This window comes from Papio anubis, chromosome 17 (genome assembly GCF_008728515.1).
Source record: "Papio anubis isolate 15944 chromosome 17, Panubis1.0, whole genome shotgun sequence".
NCBI lineage: Eukaryota > Metazoa > Chordata > Mammalia > Primates > Cercopithecidae > Papio > Papio anubis.
Genome location: NC_044992.1, coordinates 69,786,440 through 69,809,559, shown reverse-complemented (window position 1 = coordinate 69,809,559; position 23,120 = coordinate 69,786,440). Strand labels below are relative to the sequence as shown.

At 51.6% G+C, this 23,120-nt stretch overlaps 2 protein-coding genes across 5 annotated transcripts in view; both read right to left on the bottom strand.

Moving 5' to 3' along the window:
• BIRC5 (baculoviral IAP repeat containing 5) overlaps positions 1-6,105 on the bottom strand; it is a 12,627-nt gene extending 6,522 nt beyond the window's left edge. Inside the window, exons 1-3 of the mRNA XM_003913516.4 lie at positions 5,881-6,105; positions 5,519-5,628; positions 3,851-3,968 (exon numbers count right to left, since the gene is read on the bottom strand). Coding sequence (XP_003913565.1) covers positions 3,851-3,968; positions 5,519-5,628; positions 5,881-5,991 — 339 coding nt within the window. The 5' untranslated portion in view covers positions 5,992-6,105. The remainder of the gene's footprint in view (positions 1-3,850; positions 3,969-5,518; positions 5,629-5,880) is intronic.
• A 7,092-nt stretch (positions 6,106-13,197) lies between these two features.
• Positions 13,198-23,120, bottom strand: part of AFMID (arylformamidase) — a 21,250-nt gene continuing 11,327 nt past the window's right edge. For 2 of the 4 annotated variants that reach the window (XM_021928062.2, XM_021928061.2), the window contains exons 3-9: positions 18,650-18,758; positions 18,495-18,543; positions 15,750-15,822; positions 15,460-15,557; positions 15,132-15,210; positions 14,914-15,049; positions 14,463-14,738 (exon numbers count right to left, since the gene is read on the bottom strand). In XM_021928062.2, the coding sequence (XP_021783754.1) occupies positions 14,481-14,738; positions 14,914-15,049; positions 15,132-15,210; positions 15,460-15,557; positions 15,750-15,822; positions 18,495-18,543; positions 18,650-18,758 (802 nt within the window). In that variant the 3' untranslated portion in view covers positions 14,463-14,480. Of the gene's footprint in view, positions 13,872-14,462; positions 14,739-14,913; positions 15,050-15,131; positions 15,211-15,459; positions 15,558-15,749; positions 15,823-15,910; positions 15,997-18,494; positions 18,544-18,649; positions 18,759-23,120 lie in introns of those variants that run through there. The other 2 variants (XM_021928060.2, XM_021928059.2) reach the window with 2 other exon arrangements.

The following is a 23,120-nucleotide window of genomic DNA, read 5'->3' as shown; positions in this document are numbered from 1 at the left end:
GGCGGGCAGATCACTTGAGGCCAGGAGTTCGAGACTGGCTTAGCCAACATGGCAAAACCCCATCTCTACTAAAAATACAAAAGTTAGCTGGGCCTGGTGGCAGACACCTATAATCCCAGCTACTTGGGAGCCTGAGGCACAAGACTCGCTTGAATCTGGGAGATGGAGGTCGCAGTGAGCCAAGATCGCACCACAGCCCTCCAGCCTGGGCGACTGAGTGTCACTCTGTGTCAAATTTTTAAAAAGCCACATATAAGGACATAATTATTTTATGCTGATTTCTAAAAAGAAATACAATTTTCAAGCTGAAAAGGAACCTGAGAAACCATGGGACCGGGGGGGGGGGGGTCTAACTTCTATTTAGCAAGGAAAGTGTGACCATGACTGGTGTCACAACATCTCCTGACTCCGCCCAGGGCTTTGCTACAAGGATATGGAATCCCCCATTACTTATTCTGTGTGGGGCTGCCAGACTTAGGAAATAAGAATATTCGATGCCCAGGCTGGGCGCAGTAGCTCACACCTGTAATCCCAGAGCTTTGGGAGGCCGAGGCAGGCAGATCACTTGAGGTCAGGAGTTTGAGACCAGCCTGACCAACATGATGAAACCCTGTCTCTACTAAAAATACAAAAATTAGCTGGGCGTGGTGGCATGGGCCATTAATCCCAGCTACTTGGGAGGCTGAGGCAGCGTGCACTGCACTGCAGCCTGAGTGACAGAGTGAAACTCTGTCTCAAAAAAAAAAAAGAAAAAGAAAAAGCCGGGCGCGGTGGCTCACGCCTGTAATCCCAGCACTTTGGGAGGCCAAGATTGGCGGATCATGAGGTCAGGAGATGGAGCCCATCCTGGCTACCGCAGTGAAACGAAACCCCATCTCTACTAAAAATAACAAAAAAAATTAGCCGGACGTGGTGGTGGGTGCCTGTAGTCCCAGCTAATTGGGAGGCTGAGGTAAGAGAATGGTGTGAACCCGGGAGGCGGAGCTTGTAGTGAGCCGAGATCACGCCACTGCACTCCAGCCTGCGCGACAGAGCGAGACTCTGTCTCAAAAAAAAGGCCAGGCATGGCAGCTCATGCCTGTAATCCCAGCACTCTGGGAGGCTAAAGAGGGCAGATCACAAGGTCAGGAGTTCAAGACCTGCCTGGCCAGCTTGGTGAAACCCCATCTCTACTAAAAATAAAAAAATTAGCCAGGCATGGTGGTGTGTGCCTGTAGTCCCAGCTACTCAGGAGGCTGAGGTAGGAGAATTGCTTGACCTCGGGAGGCAGAGGTTGCAGTGAGCCGAGATCGCGCCACTGCACTCAAGCCTGGGTGACAGAGTGAGACTTCGTCTCAAAAAAAAAAACAAAAAACAATGCCCAGTTACATTTCAACTTCAGATAAATGACTAAGTTTCTAGTAAATACTGACACAAAATGTGGGATTTGCTTATACTAAAAAAGCATTCCTTGTCCATCTGAAATTCTGCTTTAACTGGAGCTCTAGTCTTCTCTGGCAAGCCTCATGCTCCACACCCTGGCTGCTCGGGAGCCACCCCTTTTGTGGACTCATGGCTTCACCTTCTGCTGTCACAATAGCCCAGCACAACTGGACAAGAGCCTGGAGGGAGTCACCTGCAGAAAACCCTTTGGGTCCTGATGGGCTGCTGCCTCTTTTTACCCCTTCCCCACATACCCTCTACTGTGTGTCCCCAGACCTCTGTTCACACCACTGCCAGCACAGGAGCACGCGGCCATGTGACACCCCATGTAGGTTTTCACTGAGGGCAGGAAGGCAATCCTAATGTTACAATGTCCCCACCAACCAAGGAGCCTCAAGCTCAATACACCTTTACTAAGGGTACATGTTTTTCTGACCACACAACCCCAAGATCATACTCCAGGAGCTTTTTTTTTCTTTTTTGAGACAGAGTCTTGCTCTGTCGCCAGGCTGGGGTGTAGTGGTGCTATCTCGGCTCACTGCAACCTCCGCCTCCCAGGTTCGAGCGATTCCCCTGCCTCAGCCTCCCGAGTAGCTGGATCTACAGGCGCCCACCACCATGCCCAGATAAATTTTTGAAGTTTTAGTAGAGACAGGGTTTCACCATGTTGGTGAGGATGGTCTCGATCTCCTGACCTCGTGATCTGCCTGCCTTAGCCTCCCAAAGTGCTGGGATTATAGGCGTGAGCCATCGCGCCCTTTTTTTTCTTTTTTCCTGAGATAGACTCTTGCTCTGTCGCCCAGGCTGGCGTGCAGTGGCGCGATCTTGGCTCACTGCAACCTCTAAGAGATTATCCTGCCTCAGCCTCCCAAGTAGCTGGGATTACAGGTGCCCACCACCATGCCCAGCTAATTTGTATATTTTTAGTAGAGATGGTATTTCATCATGTTGCCCAGGCTGGTCTCAAATTCCTGACCTCAAGTGATCTGCCCGCCTCAGCCTCCCAAAGTGCTGGGATTACAGGTGTGAGCCACCACGCCCGGCCACACTCCATGAGCTTTAAAATCACACATATATCCTAGGGGCTTTAAAAATGATTCCTAGCTGGGTATGGTAGCTCATGCCTGTAATCTCAGCACTTTGGGAGGCCAAGGCAGAAGGATCCCTTGAGCTCAGGAGTTCAAGACCAGCCTGGACAACATAGGGAACCCTCATCTCTACAAAAATAAATAAATAAATAAATAAAGTAGGTGGGCATGGTGGGGTGTGCCTGTAGTCCCAATTACTTGGGAGGATGAGGCGGGAGGATCACTTGAGCTCAGGAGTTCGAGGCTGCAGTGAGCTATGGGGTACCACTGCACTGCAGCCCAGGTGACAGAGTGAGTCCCTGTCTCAAAAAAATAAAAACAGCCAGGTGCGATGGCTCACGCCTGTTATCCTAGCACTTTGGGAGGCTGAGGTGGGCGGATCACGAGGTCAGGAGATCGAGACCATCCTGGCTAACACAGCGAAACCCTGTCTCTACTAAAAATACAAAAAAATTAGCTGGGCGTGGTGGCAGGTGCCTGTAGTCCCAGCTACTCGGGAGGCTGAGGCAGGACAATGGCTTGAACCAGGGAGGCAGAGCTTGCAGTGAGCTGAGATCACGTCACTGCACTCCAGGCTGGGTGACAGAGCAAGACTCCATCTCAAATAAATAAATAAATAAAAATAAAAATAAAAATACTTCCTGAGGCCGGTCATGATGGCTCACACCTGTAATCCCAGCACTCTGGGAGGCCGAGGTGGGCGGATCACCTGAGGTCAGGAGTTCAAGATCAGTCTGGCCAACATGGCAAAACCTCATCTCTATCAAAAATACAAAAATTAGCTGGGTGTGGTGGCACATGCCTATAATCCCGGCTACTTGGGAGGCTGAAGCAGGCAAACCGCTTGAGCCCGGGAGGCAGAAGTTGCAGTGAGCCAAGATCATGCTGCTCCACTCCAGCCTGGGCAACAGAGTGAAACCCTGTCTCAGAGAAAAAAAAAAAAGCCAGGTGCGGTGGTTCACACCTGTAATCACAGCACTTTGGGAGGCCGAGGTGGGCGAACCATGAGGTCAGGAGTTTGAGATCAGCCTGGTCAGCATGGTGAAACTCCATCCCTACTAAAAATACAAAAATTAGCTGGGTGTTGTGGCACGTGCCTGTAATCCCAGCTACTTGGGAGGCTGAGGTAGGAGAATCACTTGAACCCAAGAGGTGGAGTTTGCAGTGAGCCGAGATTGCGCCACTGCACTCCAGCCTGGGCAACAAGAGTGAAACTCCGTCTCAGAAAAAAAAACAAAAAATGCTTCCTGAGGAAAACACAGAGTCCCTTTGAGGGACTAGGTAGTTTAGTGCTAAAGACATTGAATAGGGTTTGAACAGTTCTTATTCCCAATACATACAATTTTGTTCTTGGTTCTTTCTCTGTCCAGTTTCAAAAATTCACCGAGGGTTAATTCTTCAAACTGCTTCTTGACAGAAAGGAAAGCGCAACCAGATGAATGCTTTTTATGTTCCTCTCTAGAAAAATCAAAACAACAGCGGAAAGGCAGTTGAAGGGATTAAAGTGGCAGTCCACTCCCAGCGGGCCACCTCCCCGCGCCCTCCACAGGCACGCCCTGCTCTGCCTCAGAAGCAAGACGTCAAGTCTTAAGTTGATGGCATCCGTGCTGTGCCCAAGCCACATTCCCATATGGCACCTCTTAGCACCTTCTCCTCCCTGTGGACGTCTCCCCCCATATCTGTGTGGCTAATGTATCTATTTTATCTGGACTTCTTTAGCAGTTAGTTGGAAAAGTGTTACATGGTGTAAGTTCAAAGGAATTACATGTCAAACCCCTCTAACATTCTCAAGGAACTGTTTGAAGCAATTTCATTTCACTGAAATTGTTACGTAATCCACTGTAAGGATTAAGGGCAGAGAAGGCCATTATTGCCCAGGGTTCCCCAAGGGACCCCTCTAGCTCATATTCTCATTTCCTGCTAGGGAGGTCTCCCTGCATAGCTGATTATCACCATTACCAGAACTGTATTACAATGAAAGCATGGCCACCCAAAGTCCAAAAGGACAGCCAGTTGTAACTCTAATCTGAAAATATGACAACACTTATTCATTTTCAAGACAAATACCACTGATATTTTCCCAGTGATTACTGGGATGCAGTATAACCACCACAGCAAACATACGAAGAAAAACACAGCTATTCTCTTCTGGCCAACAAGAAAAACAACTGGGGTGATTCTCAAGGGAAAAAAATTCAAGTTGTGGAAGCAACTGATTCGGACAGAAAACAAGGTGAGAAAAGGTTATGGCATTACAGTGTGGAAAAACAGACATCATCTGAGTACAGAACTTCATTGTCATTAACTAGGCATCTTGAAGAAAAAAAGCCAAAACAACACTGAAGTACATGCTTTCTTTTTTTTTTTTCCAATTTTTTATTTTTATGACGGAGTCTCGCTCTGTTGACCAGGCTGGAGTGCAATGGCACAATCTCTGCTCACTGCAACCTCTGCCTCCCAGGTTCAAGCGATTCTCCTGCCTCAGCCTCCCCAGTAGCTGGGATTACAGGTGCGTGCTACCATGCCCGGCTAATTTCTGTATTTTTAGTAGAGCTGGGGTTTCGCCATGTTGGCCAGGCTGGTCTCAAACTCCTGACCTCAGGTGATCCGCCCGCCTCAGCCTCCCAAAGTGTAAAGTGCACACTTTCAAAGGGTAATTTTTGTGCTGTGTGGGTTATATTTCAATTAAACTTTTGCACTTAGACATCCCTGGCAGTTCACAACAACAGGGTCTGCTCATGTATTCTATTGAACATGAAAGGCATCAGGCATCTTATGTGAATGAGACTTTAACATCCACCCTAAGGGCATTTTGGTCAAATGAAATTTAATCAGGTTGTAAGCATCACCAAGGCACCAGCATATAGAGAGGTATCCGTTCAAAACAGCCGTTTAAGAAGCATTGAGGCTGGAAAGCAACCCTCCCATACTAAGTGTCTTCACAATTCAAATCTTTTGACAGCTCAGTTCAAAACAAAGCCCATCGTGGCTGGCCAGAGAAGACTTACATGGGGTCGTCATCCGGTTCCCAGCCTTCCAGCTCCTTGAAGCAGAAGAAACACTGGGCCAAGTCTGGCTCGTTCTCAGTGGGGCAGTGGATGAAGCCAGCCTCGGCCATCTGCAAGGGACAGCACAGCTCGTGAGTGGACTCGGCAGCCCGGAACCCCGAGGCCCAGCCACGAAGGCTTCGATGGGGACAAAGCAAGGAGGGGAGGGCGGCTCGGACCCAAGGTGCCCAGCCACAGTGGCCTCGCTGGGGATAGGACGGGGAGGGGAGGGCGGCTCGTACCCCCGGGTCCCAGCCACAGTGGCCTCGTTAGGGAAAGGGCAAGGCGGGTCTGGGGGACCCCAGGAGGCCGGGCAGTCTCACCCGCTCCGGGGTGCAGGCGCAGCCCTCCAAGAAGGGCCAGTTCTTGAATGTAGAGATGCGGTGGTCCTTGAGAAAGGGCTGCCAGGCAGGGGGCAACGTCGGGGCACCCATGCCGCTGCCGCCACCTCTGCCAACGGGTCCCGCGATTCAAATCTGGCGGTTAATGGCGCGCCGCGGGGCGTGTCGGGAGCGCACGCCCTCTTAGGAGGTTCACCCCCCGCAGCCTTCTGGGAGTAGAGGCGGGGCGGCGCGGGGCGTGCCGGGAGTTGTAGTCCTCCCGCCGCGTGGCTCTGCCCGTGCTCTCTGTGCACCCAGCAACCCCGCGCCAGCTCGTTCCTGTCCATACCTAGCGCCCCCTCGACTGCTTTCAAAGAGCGCGTGCAGGCCGGGTGCAGTGGCTCACGCCTGTAATCCCAACACTTTGGGAGGCCTAGGCGGGAGCATCACTTGAGGCCAGGAGTTCAAGACCAGCCTGGCCATCATGGTGAAACCTTGCCTCTACTAAAAATACAAACATTAGCCGGGCGTGGTGGTGCATGCCTGTTATCCCAAATACTCAGGAGGCCGAGGCAGGAGAATCGCTTGAACCCGGGAGGCAGAGGTTGCAGTGAGCTGAGATTGTGCCATTGCACTCCAGCCTGGGCAACAAGAACGAAACTCAGTCTTAAAAAAAAAAAAGTCAGACAGGAGGGCTTTACAGGGCACCACCTCTGCAAAAACCAACCACTCCAGACGGGCATGAAGGACAAATGCACAGGGGAGAGACAGAGTGCAGCAGACATCGCTGTCCCGGTGAGTACATTGCTGACTACACGACCTGGGTTTCCAGGAGGGCCACCTTCTGGAGTCAGGGGCCAGGGACTGGGCCACCACCATGATAAGAAGACAAGAGAGCTGGGGAAAGCCCAGTGGAGGGTGGGGGCCCGTGCTCAGGGCAAACTCCTCCTTTCCCTTTGCAAAGCAGGGCGTCCCACCAACAGTAAGTCCTGCAGCCTATTAAAAAAAAAAATGATTGTGTCCTCTGCTTTGGAACAGGGTGTTGTGGACCTCTAATGCCCAGCTCCGCACCGCTCACATCTGCTCACTTCTTGGGTTCTCTGGCCAGAGAAAAGAGGCCTGGTCCCATCAGCCCTCCAGTCCCACGTAGGCCTGGTGCCCCCACTCTCTTTTTCATTTTGGGGTTTATTTATTTATTGATATATTTTAGCAACCTTTCCCCACCCCCATCCTCCCACCCTGCCCCTACTCTTTAACACAGTAACTTTTTATTTTGATATTTATTTATTTGAAACTGAGTCTTGCTCTATCGCCCAGGCTGGAATGCAGTGGCATGATCTCAGTTCACTGCAACCTCCTCCTGCTCCCCTGGTTCAAGTGATTCTCCTGCTTCAGCCTCCCAAGTAGCTGGGATTACAGGTGCGCACCACTACACCAGGCTAATTTTTGTATTTTTAGTAGAGACGGGGTTTCGTCATGTTTGCCAGGCTGGTCTCAAACTCCTGACCTCAGGTGATTTGCCTGCCTCAGCCTCCCAAAGTGCTGGGATTACAGACGTGAGCCACTGCACCCGGCCTGATGTCAATTTAAATAAAAGATAATTGCAAGAATAGTGCAAAGAATACTCATATACCCTTCACCCAGATTTTCTGTTTATGTTTTGCCTATTTCCTTTAACATTCTGCTTCCTCCTGCCTCTCTTTCCTCCTCTCCCTCTCTCTTATCCTTTCCCTCTCTCTACTCCCCACTCTCTCGCTCTCTCCTTCTGTGTCTCCTCTTTCTCTCTCCCTCTCCCTGACCTCCTTTCTCTCCCTCTCTCTCTCTCTCCCCCCATATATATGAACGCACACACATCCCTGTATGTGTATATATCATATGCATATATATGTACATATATGGGTGGTTTACCTGAACCGTTTGTAAGTTGAAGGCATTACCACACTACCCCGGAATACTTCATTCTCTCACACAACCACAGCGCAATCATCAAAATCAGGAAACAACTTTGCTGCAGTTATCAAATCCAGTTAACTTTGGTAGGCCGTCCCTGGGTCCCACTGATTGGCTCGCTAACTGGTCCCTGGAACCACCATAGCTTCTGCTGGGGTGGCCACTGGGCACAGACCAAGAACACGTCACCTCCACTGGCAACCACAGCAGTTGCCTGCGCTCAGGAGGGAGGAAGGGAACAACTCCTTTTCACTTCTGCCCACAGTGTCATCAAATGCACGGACAAGGACAGCCCAGGTGTCCACCTGGACCTGAACACCCTCAAAACCGAGTTCCAGGAGCTTCAAAAGCTCATGGGCACCGGGCCCCCAGCATCCTCCTGAACCCAAGCAGCAGCTGCAGCCCCCCAGCATCCGGGTGCAAGTCAGGACCAGAAGGAGCTTCCGCAAAAGTGCTGGAGTCTCAGCGCATTTGAAATCCCCGAGAAGGCCAGGCGCGGTGGCTCAAGCCTGTAATCCCAGCACTTTGGGAGGCCGAGGCAGGTGGATCACGAGGCCAGGAGGTCGAGACCATCTGGCTAACACGGTGAAACCCCGTCTCTACTAAAAATACAAAAAATTAGCCGGGCATGGTGGTGGGCGCCTGTAGCCCCAGCTACTCGGGAGGCTGAGGCAGGAGAATGGCGTGAACCCAGGAGGCAGAGCTTGCAGTGAGCCGAGGCCGTGCCACTGCACTACAGCCTGGGCGACAGAGCGAGACTCTGTCTCAAAAAAAAAAAAAAAGAAATCCCCAAGAGGCAGAGTGAGGCTGACTTCAGGAGTGCCTAAGACGGCGGGGGAAGCAGTGGCCTGTGTGCCCCAACCCCCACACGGTCCCTTGGGATGTGGTCTCTTTGGACTCCAGCTCTGACTTAAGCCACCTGGGGTGGGGCTGCTGTGCTGTGCCCAGCTTGAATATATCCGCGTGTCTAGACGCATAATAACTTGAGTGCCTGAAGGCGCAATTCAGGATGGTCCTGGAGGCTGGGGAGTGGGTGGAGAATCCTCCCCTGTCTCTGGGAAGGGGGCCATCTGCAGCGAGTCTGACCCCGTCGGCACATCTGAAGGTGCACCAGGAAAGGAGGGGGCTGTTCTTTGCTTCCTTCCCCCCTCTTCTCCCACACCAAGGTACGATCAGTGCGTACCAAGTACATATCATTCCTGTGACCAGCAGGTGCGTGAAATATTTGCATAGCATTCACTGGACAAAATAGTCCTGCGGCGTGGACTTAATATGATAAAAGAAGACTGTGAGAGAACGAACATTGTTTTGAAAGGGCAGAGGGGTCAGGCCGGGCACAGTGGCTCATGCCTGTAATCCCAGGACTTTGGGAGGCTGAGATAGGTGGATCACAAGGTCAGGAGTTCGAGACCAGCCTGGCCAATATGGTGAAACCCTGTCTCTACTAAAAATACAAAAATTAGCTGGGCATGTGGTGCGCGCCTGTAGTACCAGCTACTCGGGAGGCTGAGGTAGGAGAATCTCTTGAACCCGGGAGGCGGAGGTGGCAGTGAGCCGAGATTGTGCCCCTGCACTCCAGCCTGGGCAACAGAGAGAGATTCTGCCTCGAAAAAAATGAAAAAGAAAAAAGGAAAGGGCAGAAGGGTCTTTTCCTCCCACAACAGTTGGGTTCCTCTTATGTTTCAGCCCCAGTGAACAGAACTGTATCTGTGGGGGTGTCAGCCCTAAGCCCTGCCGGGTAACCTGTCTCCAGGTTCCCCAGCTCCTAGATTCTCCTTACCTTCAGTTCACCCACTCCAACTCCTGCCACCTTCAGAGAGTGGCCAAGCCTCTTCCCATCTGCAGTGCTTCCCGGAGCTGGCAGATGCTGTCCTGTCCACCCAGGCTGAAACAGGGCATCAGGCGAACAGATCTTTCCTCAAATGGCATTTCAGATTCACCTTGCCCTGGCTTAAAAAAGTATTTCCCGGCTGGGCGCAGTGGCTCACCCCTGTAATCCCAGCACTTTGGGAGGCCGAGGCAGGTGGATCACGAGGTCAGGAGATCGAGACCATCCTGGCTAACACAGTGAAACTCCGTCTGTACTAAAAAAGAAAATACAAAAAATTAGCTGGTGTGGTGGCAGGCGCCTGTAGTCCCAGCTACTCGGGAGGCTAAGGAGAATGGTGTGAACCCAGGAGGCGGAGCTTCCAGTGAGCCGAGATAGTGCCACTGCACTTCAGCCTGGGTGACAGAGTGAGACTCTGTCTCAAAAAAAAAAAAAAAAGGATTTCCCAGCCCGGGGCAGTGGCTCATGCCTGTAATCCCAGCACTTTGGGAGACCAAGGAGGGAGGATCACTTGAACCTAGGAGTTCAAGATTAGCCTGGGCAACACAGTGAGACCCCCCTCTATAAAATTTTTTAAAAATTAGCCAGGCAAGGCCATGCCCAGTGGCTCACACCTGTAATCCCAGCACTTTGGGAGGCTGAGGCAGGTGGATCACCTGAGATCAGGAGTTTGAGACCAGCCTGGCCAACATGGTGAAACCCTGTCTCCACTAAAAATACAAAAAATTAGCTGGGCATGGTGGTGAGCATCTGTAATTCCAACTACTCGGGAGGGTGAGGCATGAGAATCGCTTGAATCTAAGAGGCAGACGTTGCAGTGAGCTGAGATCCAGCCATTGCATTGCAGCTAGAGCAACAAGAGTGAAACTCCATCTGAAAAAAAAAATTAGTCGGGCATGCACCCATAGTCCCAGCTACTCTGGAGGCTGAGGTGGGAGGATCACTTGATCCTGGGAGGTCAAGGCTGCAGTGAGCCATGATTGGGCCACTGCACTCCAGCCAGGGAGAAAGAGTGAGATCCAGTCTCAAAAAAAAAAAAAGAGGACTTTTTTTTCTTTTTCTTTTCCTTTCTTTCTTTTAAGACGGAGCCTCGCTCTGTTGCCCAGGCTAGAATGCAGTGGCATGATCTCGGCTCACTGCAACCTCCGGCTCCCAACTTCAAGTGATTGTCCTGTTTCAGTCTCCCAAGTAGCTGGGATTACAGGCCTGCACCACCACGCCCAGCTAACTTTTTGTAGTTTTAGTAGAGATGGGGTTTCACTATGTTGGCCAGGCTGGTTTTGAACTCCTGACCTCAGGTGATCCACCCACCTCAGCCTCTCAAAGTGCCAGGATTACAGGCATGAGCCGTCGTGTCCCACCAAAAAAAGAATATTTTGAGAGAAAGACAGCGACCCCATAACTTTGTTTGTTTGTTTTGTTTTGAGATGGAGTCTCGCTCTGTTGCCCAGGCTGGAGTGCAATGGTGCCACCTTACCTCACTGCAACCTCCACTTCCCAGGTTCAAGTGATTCTCTTGCCTCAACCTCCCAAGTAGCTGGGATTACAGGCTCCTGCCACCATGCCCAGCTCATTTTTGTATCTTTTTTTTTTTTGAGATGGAGTCTCACTCTGTTGCCCAGGCTGGAGTGCAGCGGCACGATCTCGGCTCACTGCAACCTCTGCCTCCTGGGTTCACGCCCTTCTCCTGCCTCAGCCTCCGGAGTAGCTGGGACTACAGGTGCCCGCCATCATGCCCAGCTTATTTTTTGTATTTTTAGTAGAGATGGGGTTTCACTGTGTTAGCTAGGATGGTCTCGATCTCCTGACCTTGTGATCCGCCTGCCTTGGCCTCCCGAAGTGCTGGGATTACAGGTGTGAGCCACCGCGCCCGGCCTAATTTTTGTATCTTTAGTAGAGATGGGGTTTTGTCATGTTGGCCAGGCTGGTCTCGAACTCCTGACCTCAGGTGATCCACCCGCTTCAGCCTCCCAAAGTGCTGGGATTAAAAGCTTGAGCCACAGCGCCCGGCTTCACATAACTTTGATCACAGTATATTGTTATAATCATTCTATTTTATTAGTTATTGTTAATCTCTTAGAAGGAATACTTCATACCATTTGCCAGTTTATAAATTAAACTTTATCATAGGTATGTATATACAGGAAAGAACATAGTGTACACAGGGTTCAGTATTATCCATGGTTTCAGAGGGTCTTGGAGTGAATCCCGTGGATAAGAGAGGCTATTGTGGCTCTTGGAGATATTCCACGTGGTCAACATAGATCTCTTTGTAATGGCTGCAGGGTTTGACGCTGCTTGAATGCGTTTATGCCCTAATGAACACTAGGCTGTTTCTTGTGTTTTTGCTATACTCAATAATGTCACAGTGGAAATTCTATTTTTTCCCCCCAACTTTTACTTTAAGTTCCAGGGTAGGCCGGGCGCGGTGGCTCAAGCCTGTAATCCCAGCACTTTGGGAGGCCGAGACGGGCGGATCACGAGGTCAGGAGATCGAGACCATCCTGGCTGACACGGTGAAACCCCGTCTCTACTAAAAAAATACAAAAAACTAGCCGGGCGAGGTGGCGGGCGCCTGTAGTCCCAGCTACTCGGGAGGCTGAGGCAGGAGAATGGCGTGAACCCGGGAGGCGGAGCTTGCAGTGAGCTGAGATCTGGCCACTGCACTCCAGCCTGGGCAACAGAGCGAGACTCCGTCTCAAAAAAAAAAAAAAAAAAGTTCCAGGGTATATGTGTAGGATGTGCAGGTTTGTTACACAGGTAAATGTGTGTCATGATGGCTTGCTGCACACACACAGTAGAAATTGTTTTTTTTTTTTTCTCTTTGAGATGGAGTCTGGCTCTGTCACCCAGGCTGGAGTACAGGAGCACAATCTCAGCTCACTGCAACCTCCGCCTCCTGGATTCAAGTGATTCTCCTGCCACAGCCTCCCAAGTATCTAGGATTACAGGCATGCACCACCACACCTGGCTAATTTTTGTATTTTTAGTAGAGACAGGCTTTTGCCATGTTGGCCAGGCTGGTCTTGAACTCCTGACCTCAGGTGATTTGCCCACCTTGGCCTCCGAAAGTGCTGGGATTACAGGCGTGAGCCACCGTGCCCGGCCCACAGTGGAAATTCTTAAATGCTATTCAGTGTGAGAGAAAGAGGCGGTGTGGTGGGGTGGGTGGTGGATGGATGTAGCTGGCTTCTTAGGACATGCACACCGCTCTTGGGGTGCAGCAGAAGTTTGTCTTACATGTGGGTAGCATTGTCCTGTCAAGGTCAAGGTGTTGGTCCCAACGCTGAGACCCCGGGGCATTCAGGGACAGACCCAAAAGTCAGGGAGACGGAGGACAGAGCAGACAGGAGACTGAAGCAGAAGGCGGAGGGTAGCTGGCTTGGGGAAGCCCTTACCCAGAGGTCTGCAAACTTTTCCTGAAAAGGGCCAGATAGGAAATGCCTCTGGCAGTACGGGCCAGGAGATCACTGTCACCACCACTCCGCTCTGCCCTGTAGCTGGAAAGCTGCCCTAGTCAATACGTAAATGAACGAACAGGGCCGTGTCCCAATACAACTTTATTTATCAACATGGAAATTTAAGTTTTATATAATTTCTACATGTTATGAAATAATATTCTTTTGTGCTTCTTTATGAACTATCTAAAAATGTGATGCCATTCTGGCTGGGCGCGGTGGCAGGCACCTGTAGTCCCAGCTGTTTGGGAGGCTGAGGCAGGAGAATTGCTTGAACCTGGGAGGTGGAGGTTGCAGTGAGCCGAGATCACACCACTGCACTCCAGCCTGGGTGACAGAGTGAGACTCCATCTCCAGAAAAAAAAAAGTGATGCCATTCTTAGCTGGTGGGTCATACAAAAACGCTAGAGGTAAGTCATCTTTGTCACATTCTGTCAGCAGATAGAGGGGCCAGATGAGGCTTACAGGTGGCTCCCGGTATCTCTGAGCATTGACTCATGGACGTTCCCTGGAGCCTCCCTGAAGCTCCATCCGGGCTGGGAAGAGGGAGGACCTGGAGATTTTCACGAGTATCCCAGCAGTGAGAATGGACTGTTGCTGGGCAGGCAGACATAGCAAGGCTCTCCTGGGTGCTGGGGAAGATTGAAGCCGGCAGCTTCAGCTCCGAAAGCTCTTTGGAGAGGCTTCCCAAGGTGGGGTGCACTTGGACCAGGCTCCAGGTGTCGTCAGAACTACTGGAAGATCGTTTTCAAGATAATCTGGAACAGGAAGAGAAGGCACAAAAGCCCCAGAATCGGAGAAGCTCTTGGCAGGAATTTGATTAAGGAAACGAGACAGGGCTGGATGCAGTGAGTCATGTCTGCAACCCCAACACTTTGGAAGGCTGAGGCAGGAAGACACTTGAAGTCAGGAGTTCAAGACAGCCTGGTTAGAGGTATAATATGCTGAGATTAAAAAAGAAGACGACCAGTCTGGGGAGCAGAGAGAGACCCCGTCTCTACAGAAACATTTAATAATTAGCAGGGCACAGTGGCACACCTCTGTAGTCCCAGCTACTCAGGAGGCTGAGGCAGGATCACCACTTGAGCCCAGGAGGTGGCAGAGAACTAAGATTCTGCCACTGTACTCCAGCTTGGGTACAACAGAGGAGACCCTGTTTCTAAAGAAAAAAAAAGAAAGAAACGAGATGTTCTTAGGTTCTTTCTTTCCTAGGTTCTCAGGTGTTTTTTTTTTTTTTTTTTTGAGATAGTCTTGCTCCATTGCCCAGGCTGGAGTGCAATCTTGGCTCACTGCAATCTCTGCCTCCTGGGTTCAAGCAATTCTCATGCCTCAGCCTCCTGAGTGGCTGGGATTACAGGCACGCACCATCACATCTGGCTAATTTTTTTTGTAGTTTTAGTAGAGACGGAGTTTCTCCATGCTGGCCAGGCTGGTCTCGAACTCCTGGTTTGCGCATCTAAGAGGCTGCGGCGGGATCTGTGCTGTCTACCACGAAAGGGATGCCAGGGATGAGGCCCCACCTGGGTGAGCACGTTGTCCTTCTGGGTCAGATTCTCAACGATTTCAAAGTGGTCCACATCGTGGAGCTGTTCAAACGAGGCTTTCCACTCTCCTTGACATAGGGTCTGGGCAGGGGAGACATGGGAGGAGGGGCCTGAGCAGTGGGAAAGGAGGTGGGGCAGGACATGGGGCCATGCCTGGCACAGGTCAGGGTTCACTGTGTTAAATAAATGACGGATGAGGCAAATAATGAGCTCACATGACCCTCGACCTCTGGCCACAAACCTGTGCTGAGAGTACCTGGTAAAACTCCCAGGACTGTCGGTGAAATTCGGGGGAGTCGAACTGGCCCACGACCACCAGCACACGGCAGGTGGGGTCCACCGGCTGCGTCTGGGCCACCTTCAGCTGGGGGCTGTTCCTCTGAGCGTCCTCCCTGGGGCGGGGAGTGGATGGGTCAGGACGGAGAGAAGCCGGGCTCCAGGTGAGCCAGGGGAGGTGGTGGGCAGGTGACTCACAGGGTCAGCTGCAGAGCGATGTTCTGTGAAGTATACATGATGGGCTCCAGGTCAAAGACCCCACTCACGAGGAAAAAGCCTGTGAGGGTGCAGAATCATCACAGGACCAGGCTCCAGGCGGAGCAAGGCAGGGCCAGCCCACCCCCACGGCCAGAGGGGCAGGACCAGGGGAGGGGGCACGGAGGAAGCAGAGAAGGCCTTGCTCAGAGGGCTGGAAGCCCTGCAGTCAAGCCACTCACAGCTGGGAGGATTTCAATCAGTTGGCCCAAACCGCAAGGCTCATGGGGAGATGAAGGTTGCCCAGCCAGGCTGCAGCCCCCATGGAAACCTTTGAGGTTGGGCGTGACCCCATGCTTGGTCCAGTTGGCAAGGAGCATCATGGCGGCCAGGTGGGCCCCGGCTGAGTGTCCACATAGGTAAATTCCCCTGGGAGGGGTCAGAGCAGAGAACTGGATTTGCACACAGTTTCCCCACAACATCAGGCCCACTTCAAAGAGTCCCAATTTGCTTTCTGCTCCACAGGCCAGAGGGGAAGCTTGGCTGTGTCTGAGGGACTGATTGCACTGTCCTCCCACCCAGTGAGGTCCAACAGGAAGAAAATCTACCAGCAACACCTACCCATTGCTTGGATACCGCGTCTGGACAAATGCAACGCTGCGGGTCACCTGGTCTACCATCTGGTCCAGGGTGCCTGCACAGAGAGTATGAGCTGGGTCAGGGACTCGCTTCCTCCTAAAGCCCACACCGGCCCTCGGACCTGCAGCAACCACCCCTATTACCTTTGGGGGCGATGTCATAAGCCACTATTACCACGGCCACTCCCTGTGCCGTCAGCGGGTCGACCATGAAGGCAGACTCGTCCTTACTGCAGAGAGACACACAGATGTGACAGCTGGAGGCAGCCTGGCCACTACGCTGCTTCCTGTGTCCTGGACACACCACTTTCCAGATGTTCTGTCCATGCACAGCACCACCCCTTTCTGGCCCCGTTTGAGAGAGGGAAGCGGACAGGATCTCTCCCTGCCACATCACATACTAGCTATGGGACCATGGGGGAGCTTCATGTAACTTTTTCTTTTTTTTTTTTGAGACGGAGTCTCGCTGTGTCGCCCAGGCTAGAGTGCAGTGGCGCAATCTCGGCTCACTGCAAGCTCCGTCTCCTGGGTTCACGTCATTCTCCTGCCTCAGCCTCCGGAGTAGCTGGGACTACAGGCGCCCGCCACCACGCCAGGCTAATTTTGTTTTTGTATTTTTAGTAGAGATGGGGTTTCACCGGGTTAGCCAGGATGGTCTCGATCTCCTGACCTTGTGATCCGCCCACCTCGGCCTCCCAAAGTGCTGGGATTACAGGCGTGAGCCACCGCGCCCGGCCGTAACTTTATTTTTCTAAGCGATAGGGCCTCGCTCTGTCGCCCAGGGTGGAGTGCAATGGCGTCATCACAGTTCACTGCAGTCTCAACCTCCTGGGCTCAAGCAATCCTCCTGCCTCAGTCTCCCAAGCAGGAGTACAGGTGTGCACCACTATGCACAGCAAATTTATTTTTTCTTTTGTAGAGATGGGGATCTTGCTATGTTGACCAGGCTGGTTTCTAACTCAATCCTCCCGCCTCGGCCTCCCAATGTGTGGGATTATAGGTGTGAGCCACCGTGCCTGGCAATTTATGTAACTTCTAAGCCTGGTTTCCTCATCTGTAAAATAGAGGCAATTATATTCCTCTGTTAGGGAACTGTTTTTGAGAATTAAAGACCAGCAGTGTAGAGTTTTGTGTGGAATAAATGTAAGCTTTTTTTTTTTTGAGACAGAATCTCGTTGTGTCACCCAGGCTGGAGTGCAGTGGCATGATCTTGGCTCACTGCAACCCCTCCTCCTGGGTTCAAGCGATTCTCCTGTGTTAGCCTCCTGAGTAGCTGGGATTACAGGCACACGCCACCACGTCCAGCTAATTTTTGTGTTTTTAGTAGACACAGGGTTTCACCACGTTGGCCAGGCTGGTCTCAAACTCTTGACCTCAAGTGATCCGTCCGCCTTGCCCTTCCAAAGTGCTGGGATTACAGGCGTGAGCCCCCGTGCCTGGCCATTAAATGTAAGCTATTAACATGAAGATGCTTGAAGGCAACGCTGTAGGAAGACCGTAGGGAACGCAGTGTCTGTCAAGATCCCAAATTCCCAAATACCCACAAAAAGCTTACAGTGACCAACTGTCCCATTTTACCTTGGACTTTCATTGTTTTTTTTCTAAAGTACTGAAAACTCCATGTCCTAGGAAACCCCTCCTCAGTCCCAAGCAAACGGGGACAGTGGTTGGTCACTCTGGCTTTTCCTTTGATTCAAGAGGAGGCTGAACATGCTTCTCACTGGTTGCAGTGGGTTGAACTGTGTCCCCCCAAAAGATATGTTCAAATCCTAACCCCAGAACCTGTGACTATGACCTTATAAAAAAAAAAAAAAAAAGGAGGCCGGGCATGGTGACTCACACCTGTAATCCCAGCACTTTGGGAGGCCGAGGCGGGCGGATCACAACGTCAGATGGAAACCATTCTGACTAATACGGTGAAAACCCATCTCTACTAAAAACACAAAAAAATTAGCCGGGCGTGGTGGCAGGTGCCTGCAGTCCCAGCTACTCTGGAGGCTGAGGCAGGAAAATGGGGTGAACCCGGGAGGCGGAGCTTGCAGTGAGCCGAGATCATGCCACTGCACTCCAGCCTGCGGGACAGAGCGAGACTCCATCTCAAAAAAAAAAAAAAAAAAAAAAAACCAGGAGGCTGGTGTGGTGGCTCACGCCTGTAATCCCAGAACTTTGAGAGGTCAAGGCGGGAGGATCACTTGAGGTCAGGAGTTCAAGACCAGCCTGGCCAACATGGTGAAACCGTCTCTACTAAAAATACAAAAATTAGCTGGGCCTGGTGGTGCGCACCTGTAATCCCAGCTACTTGGGAAGCTGAAGCAGAAGAATTGCTTGAGCCTGGGAGGCAGAAATTGCAGCGAGCTGAGGTCGCACCACTGCGTTCCAGTCTGGGGTAGAGTGAGACTCTGTCTCAAAAAAAAGAAAAAAAAAAAGGAGAGGAAGATAGGAGACCCAGGAACACAAGGATCACATGTGAATGGAGGCAGAGGCTGGAGCTCTGTGGACACAAGCCAAGGACTGCCTGAGGTCACAGGAAGCTGGAGGAGGCAGGAAGGATCCTCCCTAGGAACCCGGCCCACATTTGACTTGAGACTTCCGCTCTCCAGTGCTGTGAGACACGGGCCTGTGGGAATCACCCAGCTGTGGCCTTTTGGTTGGGGCAGCCCTGGAGGAAGAGTGCCCCAGGGAAAGTGGAATCTCTCCTGCAGTCCACCATCCACATCCCCCGACTCACCTTCCACTCTGCCAGTATCCTCCGTGAAAGAACAGGAAGAAAGGCAAAGCTGCAAAACAAAAAACCAAGCACAAGGTGCATGAGTGGGGCCCGCCCTGCTGAGCTCTGCCACTGGACCCCCAAGTCCCAGGACCCCCAGCCCCTTCGCTGACAACCTTCAGCTGCCTCGTCAGGGAAGTAAATGTCCACTTTCTCCCCTTCGCCGTCTCCATAGGGGACATGCAGCAGGCTCTTCCTGGTGGCCCGGGCCCTCCTGGTGGCTGTCTCAGAAATGGACAAGTTGCTGTTAGCACAAGCTCAGGTGGTGGCAATTTCTTTTCTTCTTTTTTTTTGGGATGAAATCTCACTCTGTTGCCCAAGCTGGAGTGCAGTGACGCGATCTCGGCTCACTGCAACCTCCCCCTCCCCAGTTCAAGCGATTCTCCTGCCTCAGCCTCCCAAGTAGCTGGGACTACAGGCGCACGCCACTATGCCCAGCTAACTTTTTTGTTTTTGTTTCAAATAGAGACAGGGTTTCACCATGTTGGCCAGACTGGTCTTGAACTCCTGACCTGGTGATCTGCCCACCTTGGCCTCCCAAAGTGCTGGGATTACAGTCGTAAGCCACTGCGCCCAGCCAGGTGGTGGCAATTTCTATTTCAGCTCGGGTAGAAGCCTTCCGGCTGAAAGCTCCCTTAAGTTGACGTGTTGAGCTTCAGCTCTGAGCACCTCCCATTGAAAGAGGACTGCCAGGCCGGGCGCGGTGGCTCAAGCCTGTAATCCCAGCACTTTGGGAGGCCGAGGCGGGCGGATCACAAGGTCAGGAGATCGAGACCATCCTGGCTAACACGGTGAAACCGTCTCTACTAAAAAAATACAAAAAACTAGCCAGGCGAGGTGGCGGGAGCCTGTAGTCCCAGCTACTCGGGAGGCTGAGGCAGGAGAATGGCTGAACCCGGGAGGCGGAGGTTGCAGTGAGCTGAGATTCAGCCACTGCACTCCAGCCTGGGCGACAGAGCGAGACTCCGTCTCACAAAAAAAAAAAAAAGGGACTGCCAGGTGGGGCATGGTGGCTCACGCCTGTAATCCCAGCACTTTGGGAGGCCGAGGTGGGCGGATCACAAGGTCAGGAGATCGAGACCATCCTGACTAACACGGTGAAACCCCGTCTCTACTAAAAATACAAAAAATTAGCTGGGCGTGGTGGCGGGTGCCTGTAGTCCCAGCTGCTTGGGAGGCTGAGGCAGGAGAATGGCGTGAACCCGGTAGGCAGAGTTTGCAGTGAGCTGAGATCGTGCCACTGCACTCCAGCCTGCAGGACAGAGCAAGACTCTTGTCTCAAAAAAAAAAAAAGAGAGTGAGGACTGCCAGTCCAGACGTCTGTCAACAAATGAACTGTGGTTCTGCCAGGACGCTTTTCAGCATGACTTTACTACATACTTATCACATGCGCTATACTTTTTTGTTTTATTTTATTTTATTTTTATTTTTTTAATTTTTTTTTTGAGATGGAGTCTCGCTCTGTCGCCCAGGCTGGAGTGCAGTGGCCAGATCTCAGCTCACTGCAAGCTCTGCCTCCCAGGTTTATGCCATCCTCCTGCCTCAGCCTCCCAAGTAGCTGGGACTACAGGCGCCCGCCACCTCGCCCGGCTAGTTTTTTGTATTTTTTAGTAGAGACGGGGTTTCACCATATTAGCCAGGATGGTCTCGATCTCCTGACCTCGTGATCCGCCCGTCTTGGCCTCCCAAAGTGCTGGGATTACAGGCTTGAGCCACCGCGCCCGGCTTACTTTTTTGTTTTAAAGGGCAGGGGCTCACTATGTTGCCCAGGCTGGAGTGCAGTGGCTATTCACAGGTGCGATCACAGCATACTACAGCCTCTAACTCCCAGCCCCAAGCAATCCTCCTGCCTTAGCCTCCTGAGTAGCTGGGATTACGGGCACATGCCACCATACCTGGCTAATTTTCGTATTTTTAGTAGAGACAGGGTGTCATTGTATTGGCGAGGCTGGTCTCCAGCTCAACCTCAGGTGATCTACCCACCTCGGCCTCCCAAAGTGCTGGGATTACAGGCGTGAGCCACTGCGCCTGGCCTCTTGCTTTATTTTTTATCCTAGCATTCATCGTTGTTTTGTTTTTGTTTTTTGCAATGGAGTCTTGCTCTGTCACCCAGGCTGGAGTGCAGTGGTGCCATCTTAGCTCACTGCAACTTCTGCCTCCTGGGTTCCAGCAATTCTCGTGCCTTAGACTGTATTTTCTAAAAATTAAAAAAAAAAATTAGCTGGATGTGGTGGTGGGAACCTGTAATTTCGGCTACTCGGGAGGCTGAAGTGGGAGGATTACTTGAACCTGGGAGGCAGAGGCTGCAGTGAGCTGAGACTGTGCCACTGCACTCCAGCCTGGGTGACAGAGCGAGATTCTGAAAAAAGGAAGGAAGGAAGAAAAAGGGCATCCAGACCAGTGGGGATGACCAGTCAGTAAACCCTGCCTCCCCTCCCACCGCAGCGACGCACTCCTAGTATTCACAGCTAGAACACAGCGCCCTTGGGAGAAGGAACCCGGTTAGTCATCTTTCCAAAAACTCCCTGCTTTGCTGAAAATAGATGTTGCATTTGTTTACCAGGGCAGCTGTAACAAAGTACTACAAATTGAGTGTCTCAGAGCAGTAGAACCTTCTCCCACAGTTGTAGAGGCCAGAAGTCTGAAATTAAAGTGTGGACGCTGCCACACTCCACCAATGCCTCTTTTGCCTCCGGCAGCTCCTGGTGGCTCCAGGTGTTCCAAGCCTGTGGCTACGTCACTCCAGTCACCTCTGCCTCTTCCAGTCTCTGCCACTGTCTTCACGTGGTCCCCTCTCTGTGTGTCCCTCCCTCTTCTGTCTCTTAGCAGGACACCAGTCGTGGGATTTAGAGCCCACCCTAACCCAGAATGACTGGACTTTAGCTAATAACACCTACAAAGATGGTCTTTCCAAATAAGGAAATACCAGCCGGGCACCTGTAATCTCAGCACTTTGGGAGGCTGAGGCGGGCAGATCACTTGAGGTCAGGAGTTGAGACCATCCTGGCCAACATGGTAAAACCCTGTCTCTACTGAAAATACAAAAATTATCTGGGCATGGTGGTGCGTGCCTGTAGTCCCAGCTACTTGGGAGGCTGAGGCAGGAGAATCGCTTGAACCCGGAGGCAGCAGTTGCAGTGAGCTGAGATCACACCACTGCACTCCAGCCTGGGCAACAGAGCAAAACTCTGTCTCAAGCAAAACAAAACAAAACAAAAAACACCAAATAAGGAAATATCTTGACAGGTTCCCAGGGTTAGGATTTGGACATGTCTTTTTTAAATTTATTTTTATTTATTTATTTTTTAATGTCATGGTGGGGGTCACCTTTATTTGGCACTGCAGATGCTAAGTGTTTTACATAACACAATTTTCAGAATTCTAGCTAGTCGGGGGACTCTGGGGGCCAGCCTGCAGGCCCATGCCCCACCTCTCCCATCCTGCCATCCCAAGGATCCAGATACCCCCTTCTCACAGCTGTGCTCAGGCACCATCAGCGGATCCTTGGAGTGCTGGGTTGATCTCCCCAAAAGAGGTGGAATCCAGTTCCCTGTAAAACCTGCATCTCAGAAAGGGCTCTATGTGTTAACCTGCAACTTGGGGTCCCTGTCCCTGAAGGCCCCCTGGTCCCCAACTTTGGTGGCCACAGTGGGCCTAGAAAAAGAAAAACCTGGCCGGGCGTGGTGGGTCACACCTGTAATCCCAGCACTTTGGGAGGTCAAGGTGGGTGGATCACAGGTCAGGCGTTCGAGACCACCCTGGCCAATATGGTGACACCCCATCTCTACTAAAAATACAAAAATTAGCCGGGCCCCTGTACTCTCAGCTACTCAGGAGGCTGAGGCAGGAGAATCGCTTGAACCAGGAAGTGGAGGTTGCAGTGAGCCGAGATTGCACCATCGCACTCCAGCCTGGGCAACAGAGCAAGACTGTCTCAAAAAAAAAAAAAAAAACCACAAAAAACCCCTGTGTTTCCCTCGGGTGGGTGATTCATTCTGCAACTCTAGAAGGGTAAACACAGCAGAGGAAGAAAAAGCATGGGGCCGAGAGCTTGTACGAACTGCATCTATGCCAGAATGCAGAACCGTAAACTGGGCTGTCTCCACCTGGGCTGGATAGATTAAAGCTGAGGGAAATCAAAAGGAAGTTGCCCATGTGCCAATCCAGGCAGGAAGCTGCCTTTGCAGAACACCAGTGAGGCTGCAAAACCTGTTTTGCCAGCACCCATATTACCAACCACTTTACCAACCCTGAATGGCTCCCTATGTACTGACAAGAAGCTATCTATGTACAGACAAGGAAACATCTCCAAGAAATACTAAGTGAAACTGGGGCCATTTGGATGAAAGAGGGGGGAATCTATATCCATATGAATAACAGTGGCCCCCTTGATGGGGACCAGGGGAACTGGGAGGATGCAAAGGAAGAGGAGCGAGCATTTCACTGAAAAGCCTTGTGTGGTTTTTGTTTTTGTTTTTTTGAGACAGTCTCGCTCTGTCGCCCAAGCTGGAGTCCACTGGCACAATCTTGGCTCACTGCAACCTCCGCCTCTGGGGTTCAAGTGATTCTCCTGTCTCCGTCTTCCAA